Source organism: Physcomitrium patens, chromosome 6 (genome assembly GCF_059467195.1).
Source record: "Physcomitrium patens ecotype Gransden chromosome 6, ASM5946719v1, whole genome shotgun sequence".
In the NCBI taxonomy this organism is placed as follows: Eukaryota; Viridiplantae; Streptophyta; class Bryopsida; order Funariales; family Funariaceae; genus Physcomitrium; species Physcomitrium patens.
The window spans coordinates 1,938,162-1,961,141 of NC_143415.1; the positions used below are offsets into that span (position 1 = coordinate 1,938,162).

Consider the following 22,980-nt stretch of genomic DNA (forward strand, 5'->3'; position numbering starts at 1 on the left):
CATGGGATTAATATGTGTTTTTTTTTGTACATAGATTATTAGTTTTGTATGTGTTATTTGTTGAAGGATTACCAGCATAATTGTTTTTTTTTTATTTTTTCTTTCTTTCTTCTTTTCTATTTTTACTATTATTTTTTTTCTTACTTTAATATTAGGTCTTCAGGAATACTTCATGAAAGTTTTTTTTATTTTTGTTTTTTTATCTTTGAGTTAATATTAGATTTTATTTTTGTATGGCAGCAAGCTCAAAAGTAGTTGAAGAAAAAAATGATAATATATCAAATGATTATAACATACATAACTTTGATATTAATATTTTTAGTAAAGTGAATTTTTATGCACTACACCCAATTAAATAGTTAGAAGAATCCATCTCTACGAAACAATAAATGATTGTAGCTCAGTTTTTGAGCACATTGTTTATAAATATTTTTTTAAATGTGTGTTTAAAGTAGAAAACTTATGAGACAATTGTAATACATTCTTAATATATTAGAATGGTTTTAACCATGTTATAGCTGTCTTGTATAAATTATTTTATTTATTCATTTTTAATCTCCTAAAAATAAATACACATTTTTTAATAAAAGTTATACCACTTACAGTATTTATATTCTTTAAAAAATTAAGAAGTAATATCTTTTGAATATATAAATTTTATTTAATATTAAGTTTTATACTAAATTTTATAATAAGTTTCAATTATATTCTTGTAATAAACGCTCATATAACACATTGGAATTCGGTAAAACTTACACTTCATCAGGCATTAATTGTATTATGTATAAGTGGTAAGAGCTAGCTATTGTAGTAGCTACAAAATAACAAGGATTAGTTTTGCAAATTATTAATTTAGTAGTAATAAAAATTTATTTTCTTAGTATAAATTGTAACATATTATAAATGGTGTGCAAATATCTTTAAAAACATGCAACAAATAATTTTAAATGTAGATTTTTACTAATGATTTTTTATTTTAGTTTTTATTAATCATTTTTTATAATACTTTAAATACAATGTTGATTTTCTTTTTTTGATAAATATCTTTATAGTAGTTTAGATTATAGATTAGAAAGGGATACATTTTGGTTATGATTAATATTTTTATAAAATATACTATTTAGTTATTTTAGTTCAAATTATATGAATAAATTGTAAATCAAAAGTAGTTGTAAATAAAATTCTAAAAGCCTTATAATTAAAGGAATGTTGTGTAACTTATTATGTTGTACTCTACCAATGACTATTACTTGGTACTTTCTTTAATTTGTTTTGTTTCTTTGTATCTTTGTTTTTTTTTCAAAAAAACTTGGTGATTATTTGAATAAGCCATTAATAAACATTATATTTTTATATAATAGATTTTAATGTTATGACATTCTAAAAGTCTATTAAGCAATAATCAAAATTTATATTTGAAAAATAATTTAATTAATTTTCATATAGTAACATGATATAAGTATCTTTTATTGTGGTGGCATTGAATACAATTAATTTAACATATATACATAGTTTTTATATATTTATAGTATGAATATTGAAAATAACTATCTAAATGATGTTTTTAGTTTAATAAATTATATATGTGATTTCTATAATGTGATTACAAGCTATGATTTTTAAATTTAATTTTAGAGTAATCATAAAATGATCTATAGATAAATAGTAGTCAAATTTAATAAGATTTTGGTAAAAGTTTAGACTTGGAGTTAGAAATACTATAAGAATCCAAATTATTGTATGTTAATGTTATCAAAAAATCAATTGTGATAATTTAAGTAGGAATGATGTTATTTGTATATATATATATACAGAATATTTAAGAAAAAATTTTAAAAATAAAAAATATTTTTTTTTCGTATTTTTACATAAATTATAAACCAAATACAACAAAATTAGTAGAAAAGAGTATGACAATAAACATTAATATATTTTTATTTCTATTAAAATTACTTGTATTGGTATTATTTTATACTTGATATATTTATAAAGTATAATTTTTTTTATATATGATTTATATATATTTATATTTATATATAGGTTTAATTTACTGTAGAAGATTTGAAGTATATAACATTAATCTATGTATATTTCTTATGTCACTAAATATCTTCATTCTTAGAAGTTTTGTTGTAGAAATATAAAATATTTAAGTGGTGTTGTGTAACATTTTAAGTAATTTTTTTAAAAAAATATTTTTGTATTAAATTGATAAAAAAAAAAAAAATGATTTGAGATTAGAAAATCAAACAAATTTAGTAATAATTTCTTTAAATCATGTTTTAACATGTAAAAAATAATTGATTAATGAAGCATGTCATCTTCTTACTTGATATTAATTGCTTGTTATCAAAATTTTGCTACACATGTTTATATACATCTGTATTTTTTTTAAACTGAAATCTTATTACTTGAGTTACAAATTGTAATATAGTTTCAAAAATAGATCAAAATTGTTCCAAAAATTTAAAAACATTCTATATTTTTTAAACTTGTAATTCAAAAAAATAAAAAAGTAAAGATAGAGTATTTTTTAAATTTTAGTTTACAATGTTAAAAAAAAAAAAAAAAAAAAAAAAAAAAAATCTAGATTTACATCTCCATTATTGGATTTGCAACCAATAAAAACCAACTACATTCATCATGGTTACTATATTTTTTTTAATCAAGGATGGGTCTATTTAAAATTTCTCTAAATTTAACTTAAGATATTTTAATTTAATATATATTTGAGAAGTTTGAGCTTATTGATAAGTTTGCCTTAATAAATAAATTATTAAAACATGTATTTAATAATATTATTATTTATTTAAAATATTAATGGTTTATTAATTATTTTATTTAATTATATTTATAATAATTACTTAAAGTGATACAATTGTCAAAGAAACCATTATTATATCTATATATTTTAAATTAGTCATTTCTCATGTTGTTTGAAGTTGTAGACATAGTTGATGCATAATAAGTATAAATTTGTTTAGTTTGTTTCTAAATTTGTATATTTATGTTCTTTATATCTATTAATACTTTAATAATTGATTATTTTTGGTAATTCTTTAGGCTACTTAGATAGATGAGGAGAGAGAATTATTTACTCATCTATGCAATCTTATAAGAAAGTATTGTGGATGGTTGTTGACAATTATATGGTGAATTGGCTCTTAAGAAGTGTGAATCATATTGTCACCTTTGGTGCAAGGCGTTTAGAAAAGAAGGTTAGTTTTGTGCGGATACACTTAACATTGTAGCAAGTCCTAAGAGCTAGTAACCACTTTAAATAGGATGTGTATTGATTTAATAAATGAAATGTAAATTTAGTAATTATAGATATATATATATATATATATATATATATATAGTATTAAGAAGAGAACAAATAAATAAAGAAAGAAAGAAAGAAAGAAATATTATTGGAAGTGATGAATGCAATTTTAAGATTTACATTTTTAAATTGGACTTTAACATGAATCTTAGAATATATATATATATATATATATATATATATATATGTATATATTTATATACAACTTATTTACTAAAATCCTTGGAAGCATAAGCTGTTGCCTAAATTATGACTCAAGAAATTAATAGAATAAAAATAATAAAAATCAAAAATTAATTTGAATGGCTATACTTTTAAAAATAGAATAATTGATTGTGAGGCAAATAATTAAAAAAAAAGATAAATAAATTTAAGCATGTATTAGAATTTATATTAGATAAAGTACTAATTAAATTGTATGTTAATTGAAGATAAGTGTAACATATAAAATGCATAGGTATACTTGTATTAGACACTTATTTTAAAGATTAAAAAAATGTCACAAGCATGAGATTACAATAAAATTTGTGCATTTATATGATAAGAAATTTGCATAGAAAACAAATATTAAAAGTTTTTTTCAATTACAGCTAACCTCAAATTTAAATTACTACAACAAAATGATAAAAATAACATTAATTTCCTTTCACAGAATGTATACTTTGTGAAATGCAATTTTAAAAAAGTAAAATGACTTATTACAATTCTATATCATTAAAAGTAATCACGTCCAAAAATGTAACTAATTTTAAATCATAAAAACTAGAAACCAGAAATGGTAACAAGGACCTTTTGTGTATAGTAGATGTCTAAGACATAATCAAATGTACATGGGATTCTGAAAGAAAATTATACTAGTAAATAAATTGTAGTTCTATCTATACACTTATCACATCTAAGAGCTGCTAACAATCTTATATAATCCAAACATCTAATATATTACAGCGCTTCGACATCTGTTGCCATGACATCATCATTTCCTTGGATGAATTCCACCGCCCTCACAAGCGAGAGAGAGTTTGTGTATGAGTTACTGAGCAAACTGGGTTCTGTGGGGGCCATGTTGTGTGGTTCATGTTCAAAATTTTTGCCCACAGCAGAGTTGTTGTTTTCTGGTCTTTCATGCTTCCCCCTGGTTAAGCGAGGGCCCTCAAAGGCTAGTGCTTATAATAATAATAACGATGGCAAAAATATTATATAATTCCAAAAGATATCTTTACAATTTCAACAAGGCATGACAATCTTTCACAATATATTGCACATGCTAGTCTGTCCAATATTGAGCTTCGATGTAGCTCCAGACAATTCCAAACTCAACGCAACTACAACAAACCTCTTTCAACTACATGAACATTGATACATTTATTAATTATACATTTATTACCTAAAGCCCAATATAACAAACTTGTATTTTCATTCCCAGAAACAATTTTAATTCAGACGAATGATTCCAATTAGTCCCACTACTTCCTAAACCACACCACGTGGAACCCGCCCACTTCGCAAACCCTCACAATAAAAGGAAAGAACAAGGTACAAACATCATCAGGCGAATGTCCAGTTGACGATGTTTGACCACGTTGATGCTGCACGAGCAACGAGCACAAAGGAGCGGCGATGCCCCCTCCTCCTCCGAGGGCATCAGTGGAGGAGGAGGAGCAAGGAGGCGGGGAACAACACGTGTGAATGATTTCTCAGTGGACGTCAAAACGCGACATCACACGGCTTCCTTCCTTCCATCCTCCCTTCCCTCGCATGCGGAATCATCATCATCATCATCATCCTCCTCCGCAACGAGGAGGAGCTGGCTGGAGCAATATGCGGCTGCCGTTGCTCAACGCCCCCCGGCGCCAATCGCCTCGCCACCTTATCCTCGATTCGCCATCCTTTTGCCCTCTCTCTCGTGCCGACCCCTGAATCTCAATCCCCTCGCTTCTCTCTCCTGCACCCCAGCTGCGTTGTGTTGTGCGTGGCGCACATACCCTATTCTTTCATCGCCGGCGTCGGCATTGCCTCGTTCGCCTTTCTTGCCCCGCACTCAGGCGTGCAGCAGTTCGCCGTTTCCGCCGCGGTTGCACCCACGAAGTCCGCGACGGGTGTCCACCTGGGGCTGAGCCGGTGGCGCCGTTGGAGAGGGGTGTTGCGCGGGGTTGTGGTGCGTTGGTTTCGTGGGCGGGCGCAGTCATGGGAAGCGGGGGGTTGTAGGATTCCGGGGAATTGGAGCAAGCGAGTGAGCGGGCGGGCGGGCGAGCGATTGATTGGATAGGGTGGGAGGGAGGAATTGGGCGAGGATGGAGGAGCCTACCACCCCAGTGGGACACAATGCCTCCACGAGCCATTTTCGCGAGTCGGACGTGGAATTTCTGAGGGCTTCGGCGAAGGAGTGGCTGGAGGCGGTCCTGGACGAGGATCTTGATGACGGGACGAGCTTGGAGGATTTGTTGGCGGACGGGACCGTGCTGTACAGGGCGGCGCAGCACATCAGGGACGACGACAAGTTTCCGGGGCATGGCGAGAGTTCGTCGTTCCACGTGCATGGGACGCCAGGGGGAGACAGGAAGAGCAGTTTGAGGTATCAGCCATATCCGTACGTGGAGACCTTTTTGAATGTGTGCAGGGAGGTGGGGCTGAAGGACCTGGACGTGTTCGTGCCGTCGGACGCGGTGGAGAAGAAGGACATCCGTCGCGTGTGCGTGTGCCTGCGGCGTTTGTCCAAGAAGGGGCGGAGTCTTGGGATCCAGGTTCCGGACTTCGACAATGTGAAGGACACATTGGCGACTCCCAGGAGCAAGATGTCGAGGGAAGCTGTGCAGAAGACCAGGGAGTCGCTGCAGCAGTCGTCTTCCAGGTCGACTCCGAAGAGCAGCGCGAACGGTCAGGTGAGCAGGGAGACGTCGTCGTCGATCGCAGAGTTGAGGAAGGACGATGCAGACGGTGTGAGCTCGAAGCCCAGCGTCATCGTGGAAACGTACAACAAGGTGCACCACGACCTGGGTTCGGGGGCGGAGGGCAGGGAGCCCGCGGCGACGGGTTCGAACCAGAAGGTGAAGGCCGCAGAGGCAGGGGCGGGTGCATCGGACGCAGCCGACCGCGAGCGCGTGTCGGGCGGGGAGGTGGCGAAAGATCGCGTGGATAGGAGCGGGGACGCCTCCGCGCCGGAGCCAGCCGTGGTGTCCAAGGTGTTACGTGAGGTTCGCAGCGGGAGCGAGGCGGTGTCTAGCTTGGCTCCGAAACCAGCAGTGGAAGGGAAGGCGGGAGCGAAGGGTGGAGAGAAGCCGCTGGCAAAGGCTGAGGAAACGCGCGGCGAGGAGGCGCAGTGGAAAGCGACGGGAGGGAGTGAGAAGGGCGAATTGAGTGGGAAAGCAGGTGCAGGCGGCGGTAAGGGCGATGGAGGTGGCAGGGTGGAGGGAGGGTTGGTGTGGGTGGCGGCGTTGGGCGGCGTGGCGGCCATAGCTGCCGGGGTGGCGGGCGCGATGTTTTTGAGGAGAGGAAGGCACGAGGGTGATCGCAGCGGGAGCAATGGGTGCAGCGGAGGTGTGTACGAGGTGAAGAAAGGGGACAACTTGTGGAAGATTGCGAGGGGGTCGGGAGGGAAGGACTGGCGCGAGATCGCGGCGAGGAATCCGAGCATCGGGAATCCGGACCTGATCTACCCCGGTGAACAATTGAAGCTGTGAGGAGTAGCGGGAGGAGAGCATAGGCGTTTTTGTTTGGGCTGGTGTTTGAGATATATATTTTTTTCTTGTAACAAAGGAAGAGTGTAAATTTACAGCATGCACGCTCTGTGAGGGTGCACACGTTTTGTAGTTTGGCGAGATTCGGCGACGTGGAATGAATGGCGGTGTGAGGAGGCGTGGTGAGGGTGTTTGAGAGGGTGGGAAGGAGAGAGGGTGGAGGATGTGGATTGTGGATGACGGAGGTTGGGGGTGGATGGGGGTGGGCGAGAACGTGGATGGTGAGGCACAGAGTCGGGGATCATGTTGGATTTGTGTTGCTTCTCCAGAATTGTTGTTCATGTTTATGGGGGTGTTGTATGTGGATTGGAATTGAAGTGTCCAAATTGTGAGTTCCATAGAGCTCAATAGGGAACACGATGATTGCGAGACGAGATTGTGCAGTGTACACATGAATGAGGTTTGCTTGTTTAGCAGATGCATTTTATTCGGTATGTATGCACTTTTTTTCTTGATTTTTCCGTGCACAGTAGCAGGTGAAAATTTCGCCTATCAATCAGTTTTTGCACATTTGATGTAACTAAATGAAGCGACGACATTGACGGAATGTGGTTGGAAATTTGAGTTTGCTGGTTGGTGGTCTTGTTGCATAGGATTTTTGGTAGTTTGGTTTGCAGGTTGTGCATCATTTGTGCAACATCGTCATGACATACGAGATTCAACTTTGGTGGGATGTGCACTGTTAGTGCCTAGCTGCTATGTTAGCAGGGGTGGTGATTGAATTTGCATGAATGCATGAAATAATTTGCTGAGAACTGGAGAATGTGCCAGTTGCGAAAGTTAGTTTGTTTGTATTTGCGTCGACCATATGTTGGTTCGCATCACATGTTCATTATAAGGCAGATAATTCTACTGTGGATTTCATTGGTGGAATCTCACATGCGGGGAGCCTTTTCTCAATGCATTGAATGGAAGTTGATGTGTCATTTAGGAATAGTGGAATCCACATTCTAGGTTAATTCGACACAATTTGAAGATCGTGTCGGTCAGTCCATCTGTGAATGCCTGTTCTACAGAACTAAAGCAATGTAATGGATCCACCCAACAGGACATCTTGTCCAAATCTCAACACATGCACGAACCTAGCTGGATAGAGGGTAGGAAATCTCTGCAATTGCCGGTTAATTGTATGTGGGAGGCTAACCATGTCGTGATCGGTTGGGTGCGCAGTATGTCATTCACATTTTACACGTCGAATGCCTCAGTTAACCAGTTCTCCGCATCGAACTTTTCAAGCTTTAAGTTGGTAATTCCAATACACCACCCTGATTAGCCTCTAACACAAAACAGGCTAACATTAAAACTTCCATGAATGTCGACCTGGGGTCCATGAAGCATATTCCAACCTTTAAATCCATTCCACTTCATCGTCAGGGGTCATAGGCAATCAAGCATAGGTCACATTCTGAAGACAACGTCATCACATGTCCCCCCATGTTTGACCATAGCAGAACTCCAATTAAACAAGTGACCAGTCCAAGACTTCTAAGATTCTTTTTGACAACCCCGCTGGGCGGTGAGAAAGGGCTTTACAACTACGCCTAAAGAGCGTAGAGGTCGGCAAACGCTCCGAATATATAAGAACAGGCTACGTATTACCAGACGGAGGGTAAGACGGGAGAGAAGGACGATGAAGATGAACATTGTAGGAGCTAGGAGGGCAAGAGTGCAGCGACATGACCGTGTCGAGTTCCGATATCAGTGCAAGGCAGGGTTGGGCTGGAGGGGATTAAGGTTTGAAGGTCCATGATAACAATCAGTGTTTTCTATTGTACGAAAATTGTTTAAGTACGAAAATCAAGGATGAATACATACATTTACTGAAAACCTTTCCTATGACTAATATCACCTAAACAGTTCCAAACAAGTGTTTTTAGAAATGCAATACTGCAATTTTGATACTGTAAATTTTTGGTAAGATCTAAAAAGTAAAAATATGTTTTTGAAAGCACAACGGTCTATATATCTGATGTATAGTATTTCAGTGGTATAGTTGCAATTGTGATCCATTGGATGCACATTTTGTGCACCTGTAGGCTATACCCAATTTGCTGGTTGATCAATACCCGGCTATGCCATTGATGACAACTTGCATGGGTTGATGTTTCTGTGCAACTGTCCGGACCTGGCCTGACTGGGTCATAGGGAGCACCAAATTTAGGGTACTGACAAGGAAGCATCCAGGAAGTTTCATATCTCGGAGGTTCTATCAGCCTAGACCAGACTTGCTTTTGTGGACCTCTCTCAGAACTTCTGAAGAGGCGACGAAGTCTGGAACTCGAGTATTGCAAACAATTACTCGTACCGTTCTTCCCCTTCTCTGGTGCACTCGGATGAGCCTGAGATTTCCGGTGTTGCGTTCAATGTCCTTTGATTTGGATTGAATTTTGTTGCGGAGTGGACGCGAATTGAGGAGAATTGGGTTGGGTGGGGTTGCGGGAGGGTGAGGATGGATTTCACCGAGTTGGAGGGGGTGGAGGGTGTGCGTCTCGTGTGGAACGAATGGCCCAGCTCCAGGATTGAGGCTACGCGACTCGTGATTCCCTTCGGCGTCATGTGCACGCCTCTGGGACCGATCCCCGAGCTGCCGTTGCTTCCGTATGAGCCGATTTTTTGCAAGGGGTGCCGAGGAGTGTTGAACCCGTATTGCAGGTATGATACCGACGCCAAGATTTGGGTGTGCCAGTTCTGTTTTCAGCGCAATCACTTCCCTGCGAGTTATCATCAGATCAGCCAGCAGAGCCTGCCGCGGGAGCTTTTTCCTACGAGTGGGGTCGTGGAGTATGTTCTGTCGCATCCCCTGCCTGGGCTGGGTAGCTCCTCGGGGATGTATTCCCCGGGTAGGGCTGCTGGAGCTGGTGGTGCGATTTGGCCTCCTGCGTTCCTGTTTGTGGTAGATACTTGTGTGACCGAGGAGGACTTGACTGGTTTGAGGAGCGCCCTGAAGCAGCTGATGTCGTTGATGCCTGAGACGGCACTCGTGGGGCTTATTAGTTACGGTACCAATGTCCAGGTTAGTTGATCTCTGGCCGAATCTGGGGAATTTTTTGATTGAGAAGGCCGAAGAGAAATCCAAATCGACTGTATCTGCTCGTGGTTAGCGGATGGTTTAGGTATTTTATTTTGTACCGGTTTCTATGTGGGTTATGAGGAGGGCATTAGTGTTTGCAGCGGCACAACCCTAAGATAGTGCTTTTAGGTTTTAAAAGAATTAGTGATTGGGAGATGGTGAAAAGTCTCTAACTTCGTGGCATTCATCAATCTTGAAACGATAAAAGTTCTTGGTATATAGTTGTAGTTTATAAACTTGAACTCCATTTTCTAGGGCTTGAGGGAATCCTAATAGGGATCAGTAGTACCATTGATGGATTGTAGGTGGCGATTCAGTGTTGAACGAAGTTTTTTTTTTTTTTTTTTTTTTTTTTTTCCTGTTTTGATCGGACGCATGAAACTGCTGGAGGTTTCAATTGTTCACTGCATTTAGTTGATCCCCTGAGTTCAAATGTTGATTCCTATGGTCACCTAACAGGACGGCCTGAAAAACTATGATACTGAAGTAAGATGTGTTCGCAGTTATTTACTTAGAGTTTACCAGTTGAGTTTTCGCTGATCATTGCAGCCTACGCTACCCAGTTCTCGAGAACTTCTGTGGAACTTATTTTAGTTATTCTAATTTCTAATCATATACATCTATGAATTGTAGGGTTTTTGTACTGTTTGACATTCACAGACACTTTAGCTTCATCGTTTGTTCTTAATTTGTCAAGGGCACTTTTGCAGGTTCACGAATTGGGATATGCAGATTTAGCCAAGACAATTGTTTTTCGAGGAGACAGGGAAGTTTCAACACAACAGGTTGGTTTCACCTTTCCATTTCTTTGGCTTTCCAGGAGATTAGGTTTTTCCTATTGTGTTTTCTTGTTGACAAATGCAAACTCTTGATCACTGGCGATTGGTTTGTGCAGTCTTCATATTGTGACTGCTTGCATGTTCTTATTCATAGAGAGGTGACCAATTATGAACTCTGAACCCAATCTCACTCTCGTGAGGTTTCGCCAGTATGACATTGAGTTGGTTGATCATGGCTGCAGGTTCACGAGTTCTTAGGTCTTACAGTCAAACAGTTGCGAGGCACAGGGCCCAGTAGTATTGGTTTGTCAGGCGTAGGACGATTCTTATCGCCTGTTGCGGAGTGTGAATTCAGCCTGTCGACTGCTCTTGACGAACTTCAACCCAATCCTTTCTTTAAGGAGCTTGGTCATCGACCGAAACGAGCAACAGGGGCAGCTTTGTCTGTGGCAGCAAGTTTGATGGAAGGATGTGTTCCAAATATTGGGTCACGCATCATGCTGTTTGTTGGAGGGCCTGCCACAGTTGGACCTGGTATGATTGTGGAGACTGACCTAGCTAAAAGCATTCGAACCCACCAAGACCTTGATAACGATCGTGCACCTCATTATAAAAAGGCTTGCAAGTTTTATAGCCAATTGGCACAACGACTGGTCGCAAACAGTCATGTGCTGGATATTTTTGCATGCTCTCTTGATCAGGTAATTGCTACGAGCCGAGTCTTTCCAAAAAAAGTCGTAAATAACGTAAGGCTTGCATAAGAAAAACCATGAAATGCATTTCCTTCTATCTCACATCGAACACACCGTGCTGAAACGAATATTTTATAAAAAAAAAGAACTGAAGTTAGCAACTGGAAATTCTAAATAAATTATCATTACGCTACTGGAACGTAACAAGAGCCTCCACTAGTTGAATGAAACAGGTTTGATGTTTCACGTTGTGTTCAGTTAGCAGTTCAATGCATGATACTGTCCGTTTGTTGATGTTTCTATACGTCATGTGTTCAGAAGATTGATGTGGAGTCTAAGTGCCATTCTCTAGGGGCTGTAGGTAATATTCGAATTTAGAAATGTTCCAGGAAAAGCTCACATGGAAAATTAGAAAGAGTGTGACTCTGTATCAATAGCATGGTAGCACAAGTACTTCCCGTTGTAAGAGTTTTTGGTTTTAAATTGTTCCAGGTAGGCTTGGCAGAGGCAAAGGTTGCTGTTGACAACACTGGAGGGATGATTGTTATGGCCGAGACTTTTGATTCTGAGCAGTTCAAGAAGTCCTTGCAACGATTGTTTGATAGAGATGCCGACGGTCTCCTGAAGATGGTGTTCAATGCATCTGTTGAAGTCATGACAACTCGAGAAGTGAAAGTTTGTGGGGCAATCGGGCCCTGCAGTTCTTTGCAAAAGAAGGGTATCTTTTCTTTTCTTCTTGAACCTTCCTTCTGAATCTCTTCTGCTGATCTAGTCAATAGCTACTGTAATCATGTGGACAAGTTCTGTGTTTCTTCCCAAAATACCGTGTCACAATGCTATTGCTCGAAGTAAGCTCATTTTTCACGGCGATATTGTTTATGCAGGTGCATCTGTAAGTGAAACTGAGGTTGGCACTGGAGGAACAAGTGCGTGGAAACTTTGCACCTTGAACAACAAGACATCACTTGCTTTCTACTTCGAAGTTGTGAATGCTCACTCGAATACTATACCATCAGGGACAGCGTTTTTCATTCAGTTTATAACTCAATATCAACATGGGAGTGGTCAAATGAGGTTACGTGTTTGCACAATTTCAAGAAGGTGGTGTGATGCGGACCATGTACAAGATTTATCTGCTAATTTTGATCAGGAGACTGCAGCGGTTGTGATGGCACGACTTGCTGTATTTAAGACCGAGCATGAGGAAGTCTTTGATATAATGAGATGGTTAGATCGAATGCTTATAAGAGTAGCTGCGAAGTTCGGAGACTACACAAAAGAGGACCCACAGTCGTTTCGATTAGCATCTAATTTTTCGCTGTATCCTCAGTTTATGTTTCATCTCCGGCGTTCTCAGTTTTTACAGGTGTGCTGCCCACTGCCGATTTTTTTTCTAATTTCGTTCTGAGTGGGTCATTGTGTAACTCCCTTTTGTTCGTCACTTGGGCTGATTCTTATCATGTTTCGACTGGTTGTGGTGTAGGTGTTCAACAATACGCCTGATGAATCTGCATTCTACAGACTAATGATTAACAGAGAAGGGGTGGTGGGATCGCTCGTTATGATTCAGCCCACACTTTTCTCCTATTCCTTCGACGGACCTCCAGTACCAGTCCTCTTGGATGTCAGTTCTATTGGACCTGATCGGATACTTCTGTTCGACTCTTACTTCTTTGTTGTTGTACATTTTGGTTCAACGATTGCACAATGGCGTAAATTGGGTTATCACAAGGATCCACAACATGAGAATTTTAGGAAACTTTTGGAGGCTCCGATCGAGGATGCCGAGGCGCTTTTGTCAGAAAGGAATCCTCTACCCAGACTCGTTGTCTGCGATCAGCATGGTAGCCAAGCGCGGTTCTTGTTGGCAAAACTGAATCCGTCTATAACCCACAACAGCAACCAGCAGGGTTCCGAGGTTATCTTCACTGATGATGTCAGCTTACAAGTGTTTACAGAACACTTGCAAAGATTAGCGGTGCAGGGATAAAGTCAGTGGTGCAGGGACAGAATTACTCCACGCAATGGCATTCTATGTGGGGGTAAGGAGGGACTACAGCAGATTCTAAGATTGTAGGGCTAAAAACTACGTATCCGAACTAGCTTTTTGTAGAAGTGGGAAATGGAACACTGAGTCTGGAGGCTCAACCAAGGAATCTGTGGTGCTTTGACTACATGAGTCAGTGATGCGTAGTTCAAAACAGGCTTGGTTGTTGAGAGGTTTGATTCTTATCACTTCAACTCCTGTTGGCAACGAGCATTTAGAGCCAAGATTGCGCTTATCATTGTTCAGATGGCAGTGGAGGCTTACAAGAAAGCAGACATTCCACATGACTGGATCCAAGGAAAATGCGAAAGGAGAATGGTTCAAAGTTGAGGCTATGTTACTTGTGCAGTGAAACAAAAATGTTAACTTTCTACCCGTGTGTGAATCCTAGACGGATCTAAGACCGTCGGAGTACACAAGCTAGTGACTCTGGTTTGATTTTTATGCTCTTGTACGGCCGAACGCAGGTTTTAAGCTTGTATAAAATTTCGGAGGACTGGGTTAGATAGTTTATATAGGTTTTTCAGAACATTGTCATCTTTGTGGTTCCCGAGTAGAGGATAATTTTCGTGCTTGCTGTATTGGAACATCAAAGAATTGAACGTTGGTGGTATAGTGAAGAATTGTAATATTTACACTAGAGAATCATTTGTTTCCATGTCGTTTTGATTTAATGATTATCTCCTGTCACTCGATGTTGGAACATTCGTTAGGTAACGTATCTTTTCTGTTATGCATTCCTTTCATTACATGTAAAGGTTACTTCAGTTTATTTGTTCATTTGACCATATTGGATTCTGTCTAGTACTTTTAAGAAGTCTTGCTTGGGTTATTCAAATTTAAAGTCATCTTCATAAACTTTTAACACTTTATTTGTTTTTGATTTTGGTCACTTCTTAGAAAGTTGCATATTCTTTTTCTCTTTCAGTGATGGATAAAATAATTTTAAAAATTGGACTCTCCACCTTGAGACATAATTAGGTACACCCTTTTTTCTTTGTTTTTTTGTTTTGTTTCAGAAGTACCTTCATTCACGAAAGATGTTTTAATAACACTTTCAGATCTAATGGATTTTCGTATTGTTGTATTAACTAAAACTATAACACTAAGAGATCTCATTGCGATTTTGAGTTTCTTAAATTCTGTTTTTAAAAACTGGTTCTCATTGGTTTGCAGAAGTTCGGAAATGAGCTTCATACGAAGTCCCACTCCAGTCTATATTCAGAGGAAGCCCGCTTCCGCAGTTCTTTGAAAGTTGAGCACAACCCCTAGGCAATCCACATTATGGCAAGGTTGAACAGCAGAAATTGCACGACCGGAATGGAACGCCACTATTTTGTCGGTGTGGGTCAATTAATACACATTACAAATTTTCAGGCAAATTCTGCACTGCACTTTACAAACGAAGACTGCCCATGAGGTATGCTAGTGTCTTTGCCATGAATTGAGGCCATCCCTCCATTGAGGATCATGGCTCAAAAGCTGCCTATCCGTGTTGAAAATTTTGGGCTTAATGTTGATTGGATCAGTCTCAGAACATAAACAATCTGGTAGAGGATTTGTGTAGAAGACCTCTTCCGTCCTAAACCGGTCCCTTCCTTTTGTACCTGTGATGGGACCTTTCCGTTTCCGTGGCGCTCCTTGCCTATAAAGACAAGTAAAAACCAATCAAGCGATGATATGTGCTGTAGTTGGTACCAATAATTGTACCGTGCGAATCTGCCACCGAAAATAAAGCAGGCCAAGAAAGCGACTGAAGTTTACACGATGATAGATGTATGTGATCTAACGTGAACCCAATCCCTTGCCTCAAAAGCCGAAGGTGCTTAGGTACAAACACAACACCTGCACGCCTCAATTCTGACTTCTACATCGTATATAAAACAAGAGATGAACCAGGGCAAATGTCAACATGACATTTGCAGAATTGAGTCATCGTACCTCCGCTTGTGAATGTTAGCGATCATCTCCGCAAGCTCTGGGCCTTCAGTAAGTTCTCCTCTGTCTAGCTTGTCAAAGAGCGCTACAAGCTCTTTCCTGCACAAACCACAGTATACCTCATCAATACTGCCGCTCGAAACATAAAATGTCCTTGCATAACACGGAGATGCTGGGTTAGTTGCAAAATCATGCTCAAGTTCTCGAGAGGTTTAATTGCACGAAACAAACCACAACGCTCAACAAATTAGGATTTCCTCATATGCAAACCTGTCAGGGGTTATGGTCTTGCGGTGCTCAAGGTACCGTCGATGTCCTTCCACAGCTCTGGCCATATTCCCTGAGTAGGAAGGTACGAACACGTTGCTTTCCACGGAAACAATGTAGTCCAATGCTGCCAGTTGAGAGGAGTGATTGACGAATGGTGCAAGCTCCTCTGGCGTGGCTACGGTCTCCTGTATGCACGTAAATTCCATGCCATTAGCAATTTGAATAGACAATTAATATCAGCGCTATCAGGTGAATTAAACTCCAGCCAATGACCCACACTATAACTACATGGGAATAAATGCAAGACCTGTAACGAATGTGAGAGCTTAAAAAATGCTTCTCCTGGACGAGTATTACACATGCAAGGATACTCAGAAGTGCGCGACTGTGTCTGAATTAGCAACTGGAGTCACAAACCAAAGTCTGACACTTTGCATCACACACTGCAACTCACAAAATTTACTTCATTAGCGTACAAATATTCAAGTCCATAACTCATCATCTAATTCCTGCTTCTACGCTCCCGTTCAAACTCCGAGCCCTAGAAATGATTACTGAGCGGGCTGACCTTACGCAAAACATTTGGAAACCGAGAAAGCAGGCCTTTCATACGTTCATCACCACCATAAATCTCGCCAGCAGCAATGTAAATGGGTGTGGTCTCCGGGTAGCCCAAAGCCTTCAAGAAAATCCCGACCTCTTTTGGTGTCAGCGGGCAATACCCTTTTACCCTTTGATCGGTAGAGTTGATGTCCTTCACCTTCCAATGGGCTGTAGTCTGTCTGTTCACCACATCAAAGACGTATTAATCATGTGCAACACCTGATGATCTCCGCATAACGGTTGACTTTGTTTTCAACCTTTGGTGGTTTGGGTGTTCGGAAATCGTAAGATGCAAATCTTTATGTCCAACAAAAGCGAACCAAGTTGCTGCTTTCGCAATCCAAGATACACGACACAGTTAACACATCGCAGGCGTCCCCAACGCCTGCACGGCACCAGTACAAGATGAACAAAATAATGGGGTTTAAATCTGCTCACCTTATAGTGGTCAACTCATCGGCTTCTTTGTGTGTTAGACCATGGGTGCAGCCACTAAAGGCTAACATATCCTTCTCATACCGAAGATGCAAAGCAATGTAGGGTCCATTTCTTCTCAATCTCTCTACAAGTTTCTGCGAAGACAATGGAACGCATGTTCAGGATGAAACTTTAGAGGGGCAAAAAATACTGTGCCAAACTCGCGAAGACTTGCAGCAAGAAAAAACGTTATTAGTGCAGAGACTGCACGACAATGGATGCGATAGATACACTGCAACTAAAATCTTCCAATCCAATGACGAAAGAAGCAATGTTAGCACAGCAGCAAACTTGCACCTTCCCAAACTCATCAATGGCACAGGAAAATCGAAGAGCATCATAATGAACCCGACATCGCAACTTCTGTATGTCCGCAGGCAAGTCATTATTTGCCAAGCGCGAATCGGACTTAGAAGCGCGAATGACCTGCACAGTTCAATGACGTCAAGACTTAAGGTTTTGAGAACCAGATCACCCATATTAAGCTCAACATACTCCAGAGTTCTGAACACGCAACAATGTATCACATAGAACACGATCAAGCAATTACGCTCACCACAAACACAACGATTGACTAAATATCGCGGCGACGACTCGCGGGTGAAAAAAAAGTTCACCAAACCAAATTGCTCGTCTGAAAAGCTCGAACAGTGCGTCACATATCAAACCACAACACAGCATAGTCAAACATGACATGAAGTTTCGTGAACTGCGAAGAAGAGATAATTATCAGCGACTCACCCTGTAGTCCCGCCAAACAGGAGCGATGATATCCACATAGTACTTTACGTTGGACCAGCTTTGAAACTGTTTCACGGCTTTAGGTGCTAATAAATATTCTTGAGGAAGCGACTTAACCACATGAACATCACCTCTTAAGGCCTCTATGAAATGGTCTACGTCAAATATATCCGAGAAGTTGCTGCACGATCAGTAGAACACACTAGTTAGCAGTAGGTCCAAAAGAAAAACATATTGCCAAAAGACATGTAATTGTGTGCAAAAATTTCGATGAGAAAAGCTTGTACCCACCGCCTAACACCAGTTACATCCGAATCACAATTACATCCCTTATTACAGTTCCCAGCACCCATTTTAGGCGAAGACTTAGTTCTTTCAAGAGCCCTGCAGAAACTGAATGCCATCTTCAAGCACAATGCAGCAAACAATCCTTTTTGCGAACATTTGAGCACTCATTACCGCCGACGGACTATTTGCCACACAGCGACACTCGCAATGGTTCAATTATCCTCACCTAGAATCCTGCCAAAATGATCGCTTATCAAGCTCCGGAACAACCAATGTAGCGTTCAATATGCGTGCAACCGCCACCATATCACAGATCTGCCACAGATAAAGATCGTGTCACAAGCAATTTGTAGGAAGAATAAGACCTGAGGACCAGAATTCAACATTAAGTAGAACAAAGTAGAACTGAATACAAGCCTAACAGAACCAAGCACAAGTAGGGGCATCCTGTGGCTCCTAAACATACACGACCAGAGATTGACTACACAGGGTACGAACTGCGCAGACATCGTGCTTGATGCCCAGAGCGTGTCACAATTACAATCCTTATCCCAGTTTAAAAACATACCCCTGCTCGCATCTGATTCAAACCCCCATTGCTTTGGACCAGAAGATACCCTCTGGAAATACCTGGACCTGAATTCCATATTCAGAAAACCAACACAAGAGGTTAAATGGCGATCTCATACGCTATCTAATTAGGATAACTCCAAGCAACGTCTTCAAGACAAAATCATGATTCAAACCCATAAAGAGCTGAGCCAAGTTCGCATCGTTTCAACAAGTTGAAACTACGAAAAGACATGCGCCATTCACCTGAGTAAGACTCGCTGGGCTCAACGCAAGGATGAAATCCTCGATTTGGAGGAGGCTTCCAAAGTTTCTTGAACTCCACCGACTGTATCAAGGTTACCAAATGTCATCAACTGAAATCCAAAAGCTGCCACTGATGCAACAAACCTTCCGAGACGACACTTTTCGCGGTTCATTTGTTTCCCCCATAGCATCACAAGAAACTTTTCTTTATTTAAATAACCAGGAGTGGAGGGAAGAGCGGAGCGGTGGTATGGATTTGCGTCACCGTGTCAACTCCATAAGAATTACTTCTAGCATGAAGGGGAATGAAATATGATTATCCCAAGGTTATGCAACGATCTGGTACACACACTTCGGAAAACGCACAGAACTTGCATGCATACCCCTTCCGCCGGAGGAAACGTTCGTAGCAAATTTAGCGCTATTAACTATAAAAAGTCTTGTTCACACTTCATGCAAAAGACTCAATACTTTTAGATACTCCTAATCCCTAAAATGAACACATTCGTCCTGTTGACAGGAACTGCAAACAAGATCGCACCTCTACGCCTGGACTCGGCAATTGGGACAGTCGGTGGGACCCGAATTCTTGCCTCAAATTCAACTCATCCGATCTAGGTTGTACTCCATGATCACCTCGCTGGAATTCCCAACACCATCCAACACAAATAACGTCATTTCAAGTGAACTAAAGTCAATTTCAGGGGCGAGGGCTCCCCCACTAAATCGGCGCCCACCAAACACAGTAATACCAGTTCAAGTTGTTGTTAGCTTATCCACCATTGCACATTGACGAAATCAGGAGGAGCGCACTTCAATCCTCTTCGACCTTTCACCTTAATTTCATTTGATGTACTACGATCTAATTCAATGTAGTCACACAATAGACCAGAACAATGTCCTCAACGCTTGTTTGTGAGTGACTTATTTGAAGGGGCGCAGCTTCTAGTGCTCATGCAAGAACGTCCTGCAATGTGTGGATGATGTGGGCAACCAACATCTAGAACCACCTACGCAAGGAAATATGGCCCTCGTTCAGCTGATTGCAGGTACTAGATTAGGATCTTCGAGAAATACCTGATAAAGCATGTGAGACTGCATGGAGCTTCTTTGAGACCGCAACATGGAAAGAATGTCCGGAAAGAAAAATGTTGAAAATAGCGCTCCAAGTACAACACTCACATATCCAAGCATCCATAAGAATCCAATTAGACCAGCTCCCGATCGGACTCTCAGTCGTCGTCCAAGACTTGAAGTGTGCTGCGATGCGTGCCGATGCATAGTGCTCCTCTCTGAAAGCGACCCAAACCTCAGCTTACCCATTTTCCTTCCACAACTACTGCTTCTCAAATGCATGGAGTACTCATCCAAAGAATCAGTACGAACCTCATAACCATCAGTTGCACTGACATGCCAATACGAAAACCCACACAGATTAACTGTGATTAACCCGTCATGAGTTCCAGCCACAATGGTGGCAGTTGGAACCCCCCAGGCCTGATAATTAATTGAGCTAACTTAGACTTCACAAGTCATTGGAATGCGAGACTCAGATTTTCTGTTTCAACCGCCCACAAAAATTCACATCTTTAACACACAGAAAACGGCTAAGAAGCAGAATTAATTACTTACGCTCTTGAGAAGGAACCTCATCACTATCAAGCCAGCGTCTTTCTGAGACCTCTCTTACGTCCAATTTCATTTGTTGCATCTCCGAAGGACTGCTCAAGGTCCTGGTGATGAAGGAACGATATTTTATGATGACAGATCTACGCCATGATGCAGCTGACGGTTGTACACATGAAATACTCGGCATTAGCCCAACTGAAACTAAGCTCGTCGTAACCTCATGCCACTAACCACAGCACTCTAAACCCTGTCGCTCCACAAGAATTGCCTCCTCACAGCAGCGTGCACTTCGCTTTGCAAGCTTGGACAGCTTAGTCACCTCAAGCATTCAACAAAGTTCACATTTCGCCTTCGTCTGAAAATAAAACGTACCTCTTTAATATGAGTGGCAACTGATACAAAACCCGTGCGGAGGGCAAGCTTCGCAGGTCATGGAGAGGCTGCTCCGAATTTCCAAAGAAGTGGCAAGCGATCTCAACACACTAAAGTTCTAGATCTGCATCATATGATGGTTGGCGCCACAAGCCAGCGAAGAAAAGCATCCTGAGGGTACAATGCGCTGCCTGCACCGTAATAACAGCGACAAAACCTCCATAGATGACCAGCGCAACTACTTCAGGCGATCCTACACCATTGGGGTAAAATCCACCTCTAGGTTAACGGCCTGGCCTTCTCCAACTGTGGCCCCAAGTGCAGCTGCCCCTGAAAGATAACGAAAAGTAACCAGGGTCAAGGTATTTACTACTACCCCGGAACTCGTCTTCTCTGAAATCGCAGATACAATCCATCAAGAATTTAAAGTGCAGAATCACAACTACTACTCTTTCACAAATGAATAAATACAGATCCTTTTCAGCAACCACTCCCAATCTCTGTCTGTGATCACTCCCAATACTCGGGAGCTTCAAAGGGACATTGTTTGTGAAGAGTATTCACAAATTGGTGATATCGAACCCATACTCCACTTCCCAGTAATTTCTTCGCTCTGGGGATCAATGTAGCTGTAAAAACTATTCCTCTTTAACACGGAGATGGCACTCTTGATGGAACCAGGCTTCCAGCCAGCGAACTTCGCACCGCAACTTGAGCCGAAGCTATGAGGATTTATACGAATGGAAACCTTATCGCATCTGCTAAAACTTCAACAATCACCCCTACAACGCCCTCTTATCTCATCAGTCTAATGTTCCATCCCCTAGAAACGTCATGAGCTCAAAGACGCGCTCCTGCCAATGGAACAGACACCGAAGCTGAATTTCGAATCCTCATCTGCGATCTCAAAAATGACCCAAACTTAAACCAAGCTCCCATTCCTCTTTTTCCACGCTCTGATGCACCTCTTATATCCGCATTAGCGTCAGAGGGCTAAAACTTTACATGATCAATAACTGGAAAGATAAATATATACAGAGTTGTAACGATGCTTCCGAGACATTCAGAGCACAAGAATAAGCAGGTACTATAGTCAACCACCCTGCAACAGAAGAAAAACACGAAACGCAGAAAACATCTTGAACTTTACAACGCAAGGGTGATATATAAAAAAACACAACTTTCTAAGCAAAACCAATTCTGATGCTAAGGTTTACCAGGCATAACACTGCCGATCGCCAACCCCAAATTCCCCGTGACCTACGCGAACATTAAAAACTCCCAACGTCCAATCGAAAGTTGCGGCAGTGCCCTCCGAGAAACCAAGAAAAAATGGACTCACGCACGCTCAGTAAAGCCCAAGAAAACGACCCAACATCCAAAATTATCCGCCACTCTCCTCGACAGAATCACCGAAACATCTGAAGTCGTCAACATCGATGCATCTGCTATAGTGACTGCTGACAATGGCAAACTCGGGGCGCAGCAGCAGCAGCGGCAGCATCAGATAAAATCAACGTAACCATAGCTAACAACCAAAAGCGTCTCCTCCGTGATCAGACCCACTTCGGAAACTACCAGCAACGATAACAGCGAAGAGAATGACTCAAACGGTTCACATAGGTCATGCACCTCTGCAGGCGCCCAGCAAGCACCTCCCCGCGCAACAAAGAGTAGTCAAGCCTATGAATTCAGTCAACAAAAGCTAGCTCCTCTCAGGGGCGGATTTCGCGCACTGTGCATTACTATTTGCTTCGGAAAACAACGAATCTGCCAGCAGCTGTAGCTAACGTACTAAATCGAGTGCCGCGCAGCCGATTCGGAAGCAGTTGATGCGGATGATGCATCCTGGGTTGCAAAAGAGTGTTCCCTCGCGAATGCAAACGCGAGACGAGAGTGCTCGATTTAGGGCTGCCACTCACTGAGCTCTGCTTCTTCCGGAGCACTTGGAAGTCGAGGGAACAAATGGATGAATGTTCCTGAAGTAAAATGGATGAGGAATCCGCATGATGGTCCTCGTATCTCAAGTCTCCATCTGTCCGCACAAGGCAGTTTCGAATCCACTTTCATCGAATCGCACTGCGAGTGATGGGTGATGATTCTTCTCATCCATATTTGTTCATCCAACCAATGACGTCCAGCTGGGAATGGCACCCCTTACGGAGACCATTGGAGCTCGTGGTTTGTTTAGTACATTGC

The 22,980-nt window shown here is 41.1% G+C and overlaps 2 protein-coding genes across 8 annotated transcripts; one reads left to right on the forward strand and one right to left on the reverse strand.

Annotated features, from left to right (window-relative positions):
- The first annotated feature begins 9,292 nt into the window (after positions 1-9,292).
- On the forward strand, positions 9,293-14,321 carry LOC112283666 (protein transport protein SEC23 G). The gene is made up of 6 exons (XM_024522706.3): positions 9,293-10,072; positions 10,840-10,914; positions 11,151-11,609; positions 12,093-12,318; positions 12,485-12,966; positions 13,084-14,321. The coding sequence occupies exons 1-6, from the start codon at positions 9,509-9,511 to the stop codon at positions 13,588-13,590; spliced, it is 2,313 nt and encodes a 770-aa protein (XP_024378474.1). The 5' UTR covers positions 9,293-9,508; the 3' UTR covers positions 13,591-14,321.
- A 633-nt stretch (positions 14,322-14,954) lies between these two features.
- On the reverse strand, positions 14,955-22,713 carry LOC112283667 (O-fucosyltransferase 38). 7 transcript variants are annotated; one of them, XM_090250889.1, is made up of 15 exons: positions 22,577-22,713; positions 20,782-21,111; positions 20,413-20,565; positions 19,858-20,072; positions 19,322-19,420; positions 18,781-18,862; positions 18,533-18,600; positions 18,191-18,279; positions 17,677-17,857; positions 17,233-17,361; positions 16,897-17,030; positions 16,424-16,637; positions 15,856-16,040; positions 15,589-15,684; positions 14,955-15,292 (listed from the first exon to the last, which is right to left on the reverse strand). In XM_090250889.1, exons 3-15 carry the CDS (start codon positions 20,489-20,491, stop codon positions 15,073-15,075), a joined length of 1,791 nt encoding a protein of 596 aa, XP_090107015.1. In that variant the 5' UTR covers positions 20,492-20,565; positions 20,782-21,111; positions 22,577-22,713; the 3' UTR covers positions 14,955-15,072. The 7 variants fall into 7 exon arrangements, with proteins under 7 accessions (XP_090107015.1, XP_024378475.1, XP_090107013.1 ...); XM_024522707.3 differs by having other exon boundaries at positions 22,414-22,695; XM_090250887.1 differs by having other exon boundaries at positions 20,782-21,635; positions 22,414-22,669.
- Positions 22,714-22,980: the final 267 nt, after the last annotated feature.

Bases quoted from the DNA above. Each gene is read 5' to 3' on its own strand.
- LOC112283666 (XM_024522706.3), top strand. From the start codon at position 9,509: ATGGATTTCACCGAGTTGGAGGGGGTGGAGGGTGTGCGTCTCGTGTGG. The intron at 10,073-10,839 runs GTTAGTTGATCT...GCACTTTTGCAG, and splicing joins GTTACGGTACCAATGTCCAG to GTTCACGAATTGGGATATGC. The intron at 10,915-11,150 runs GTTGGTTTCACC...TCATGGCTGCAG, and splicing joins GGGAAGTTTCAACACAACAG to GTTCACGAGTTCTTAGGTCT.
- LOC112283667 (XM_090250889.1), bottom strand. From the start codon at position 20,491: ATGCAACAAATGAAATTGGACGTAAGAGAGGTCTCAGAAAGACGCTGG. The intron at 17,031-17,232 runs GTGCAAGTTTGC...TTGTCTTCGCAG, and splicing joins CCATTGATGAGTTTGGGAAG to AAACTTGTAGAGAGATTGAG. The intron at 16,638-16,896 runs GTGAGCAGATTT...TGTGGTGAACAG, and splicing joins GATGAGTTGACCACTATAAG to ACAGACTACAGCCCATTGGA.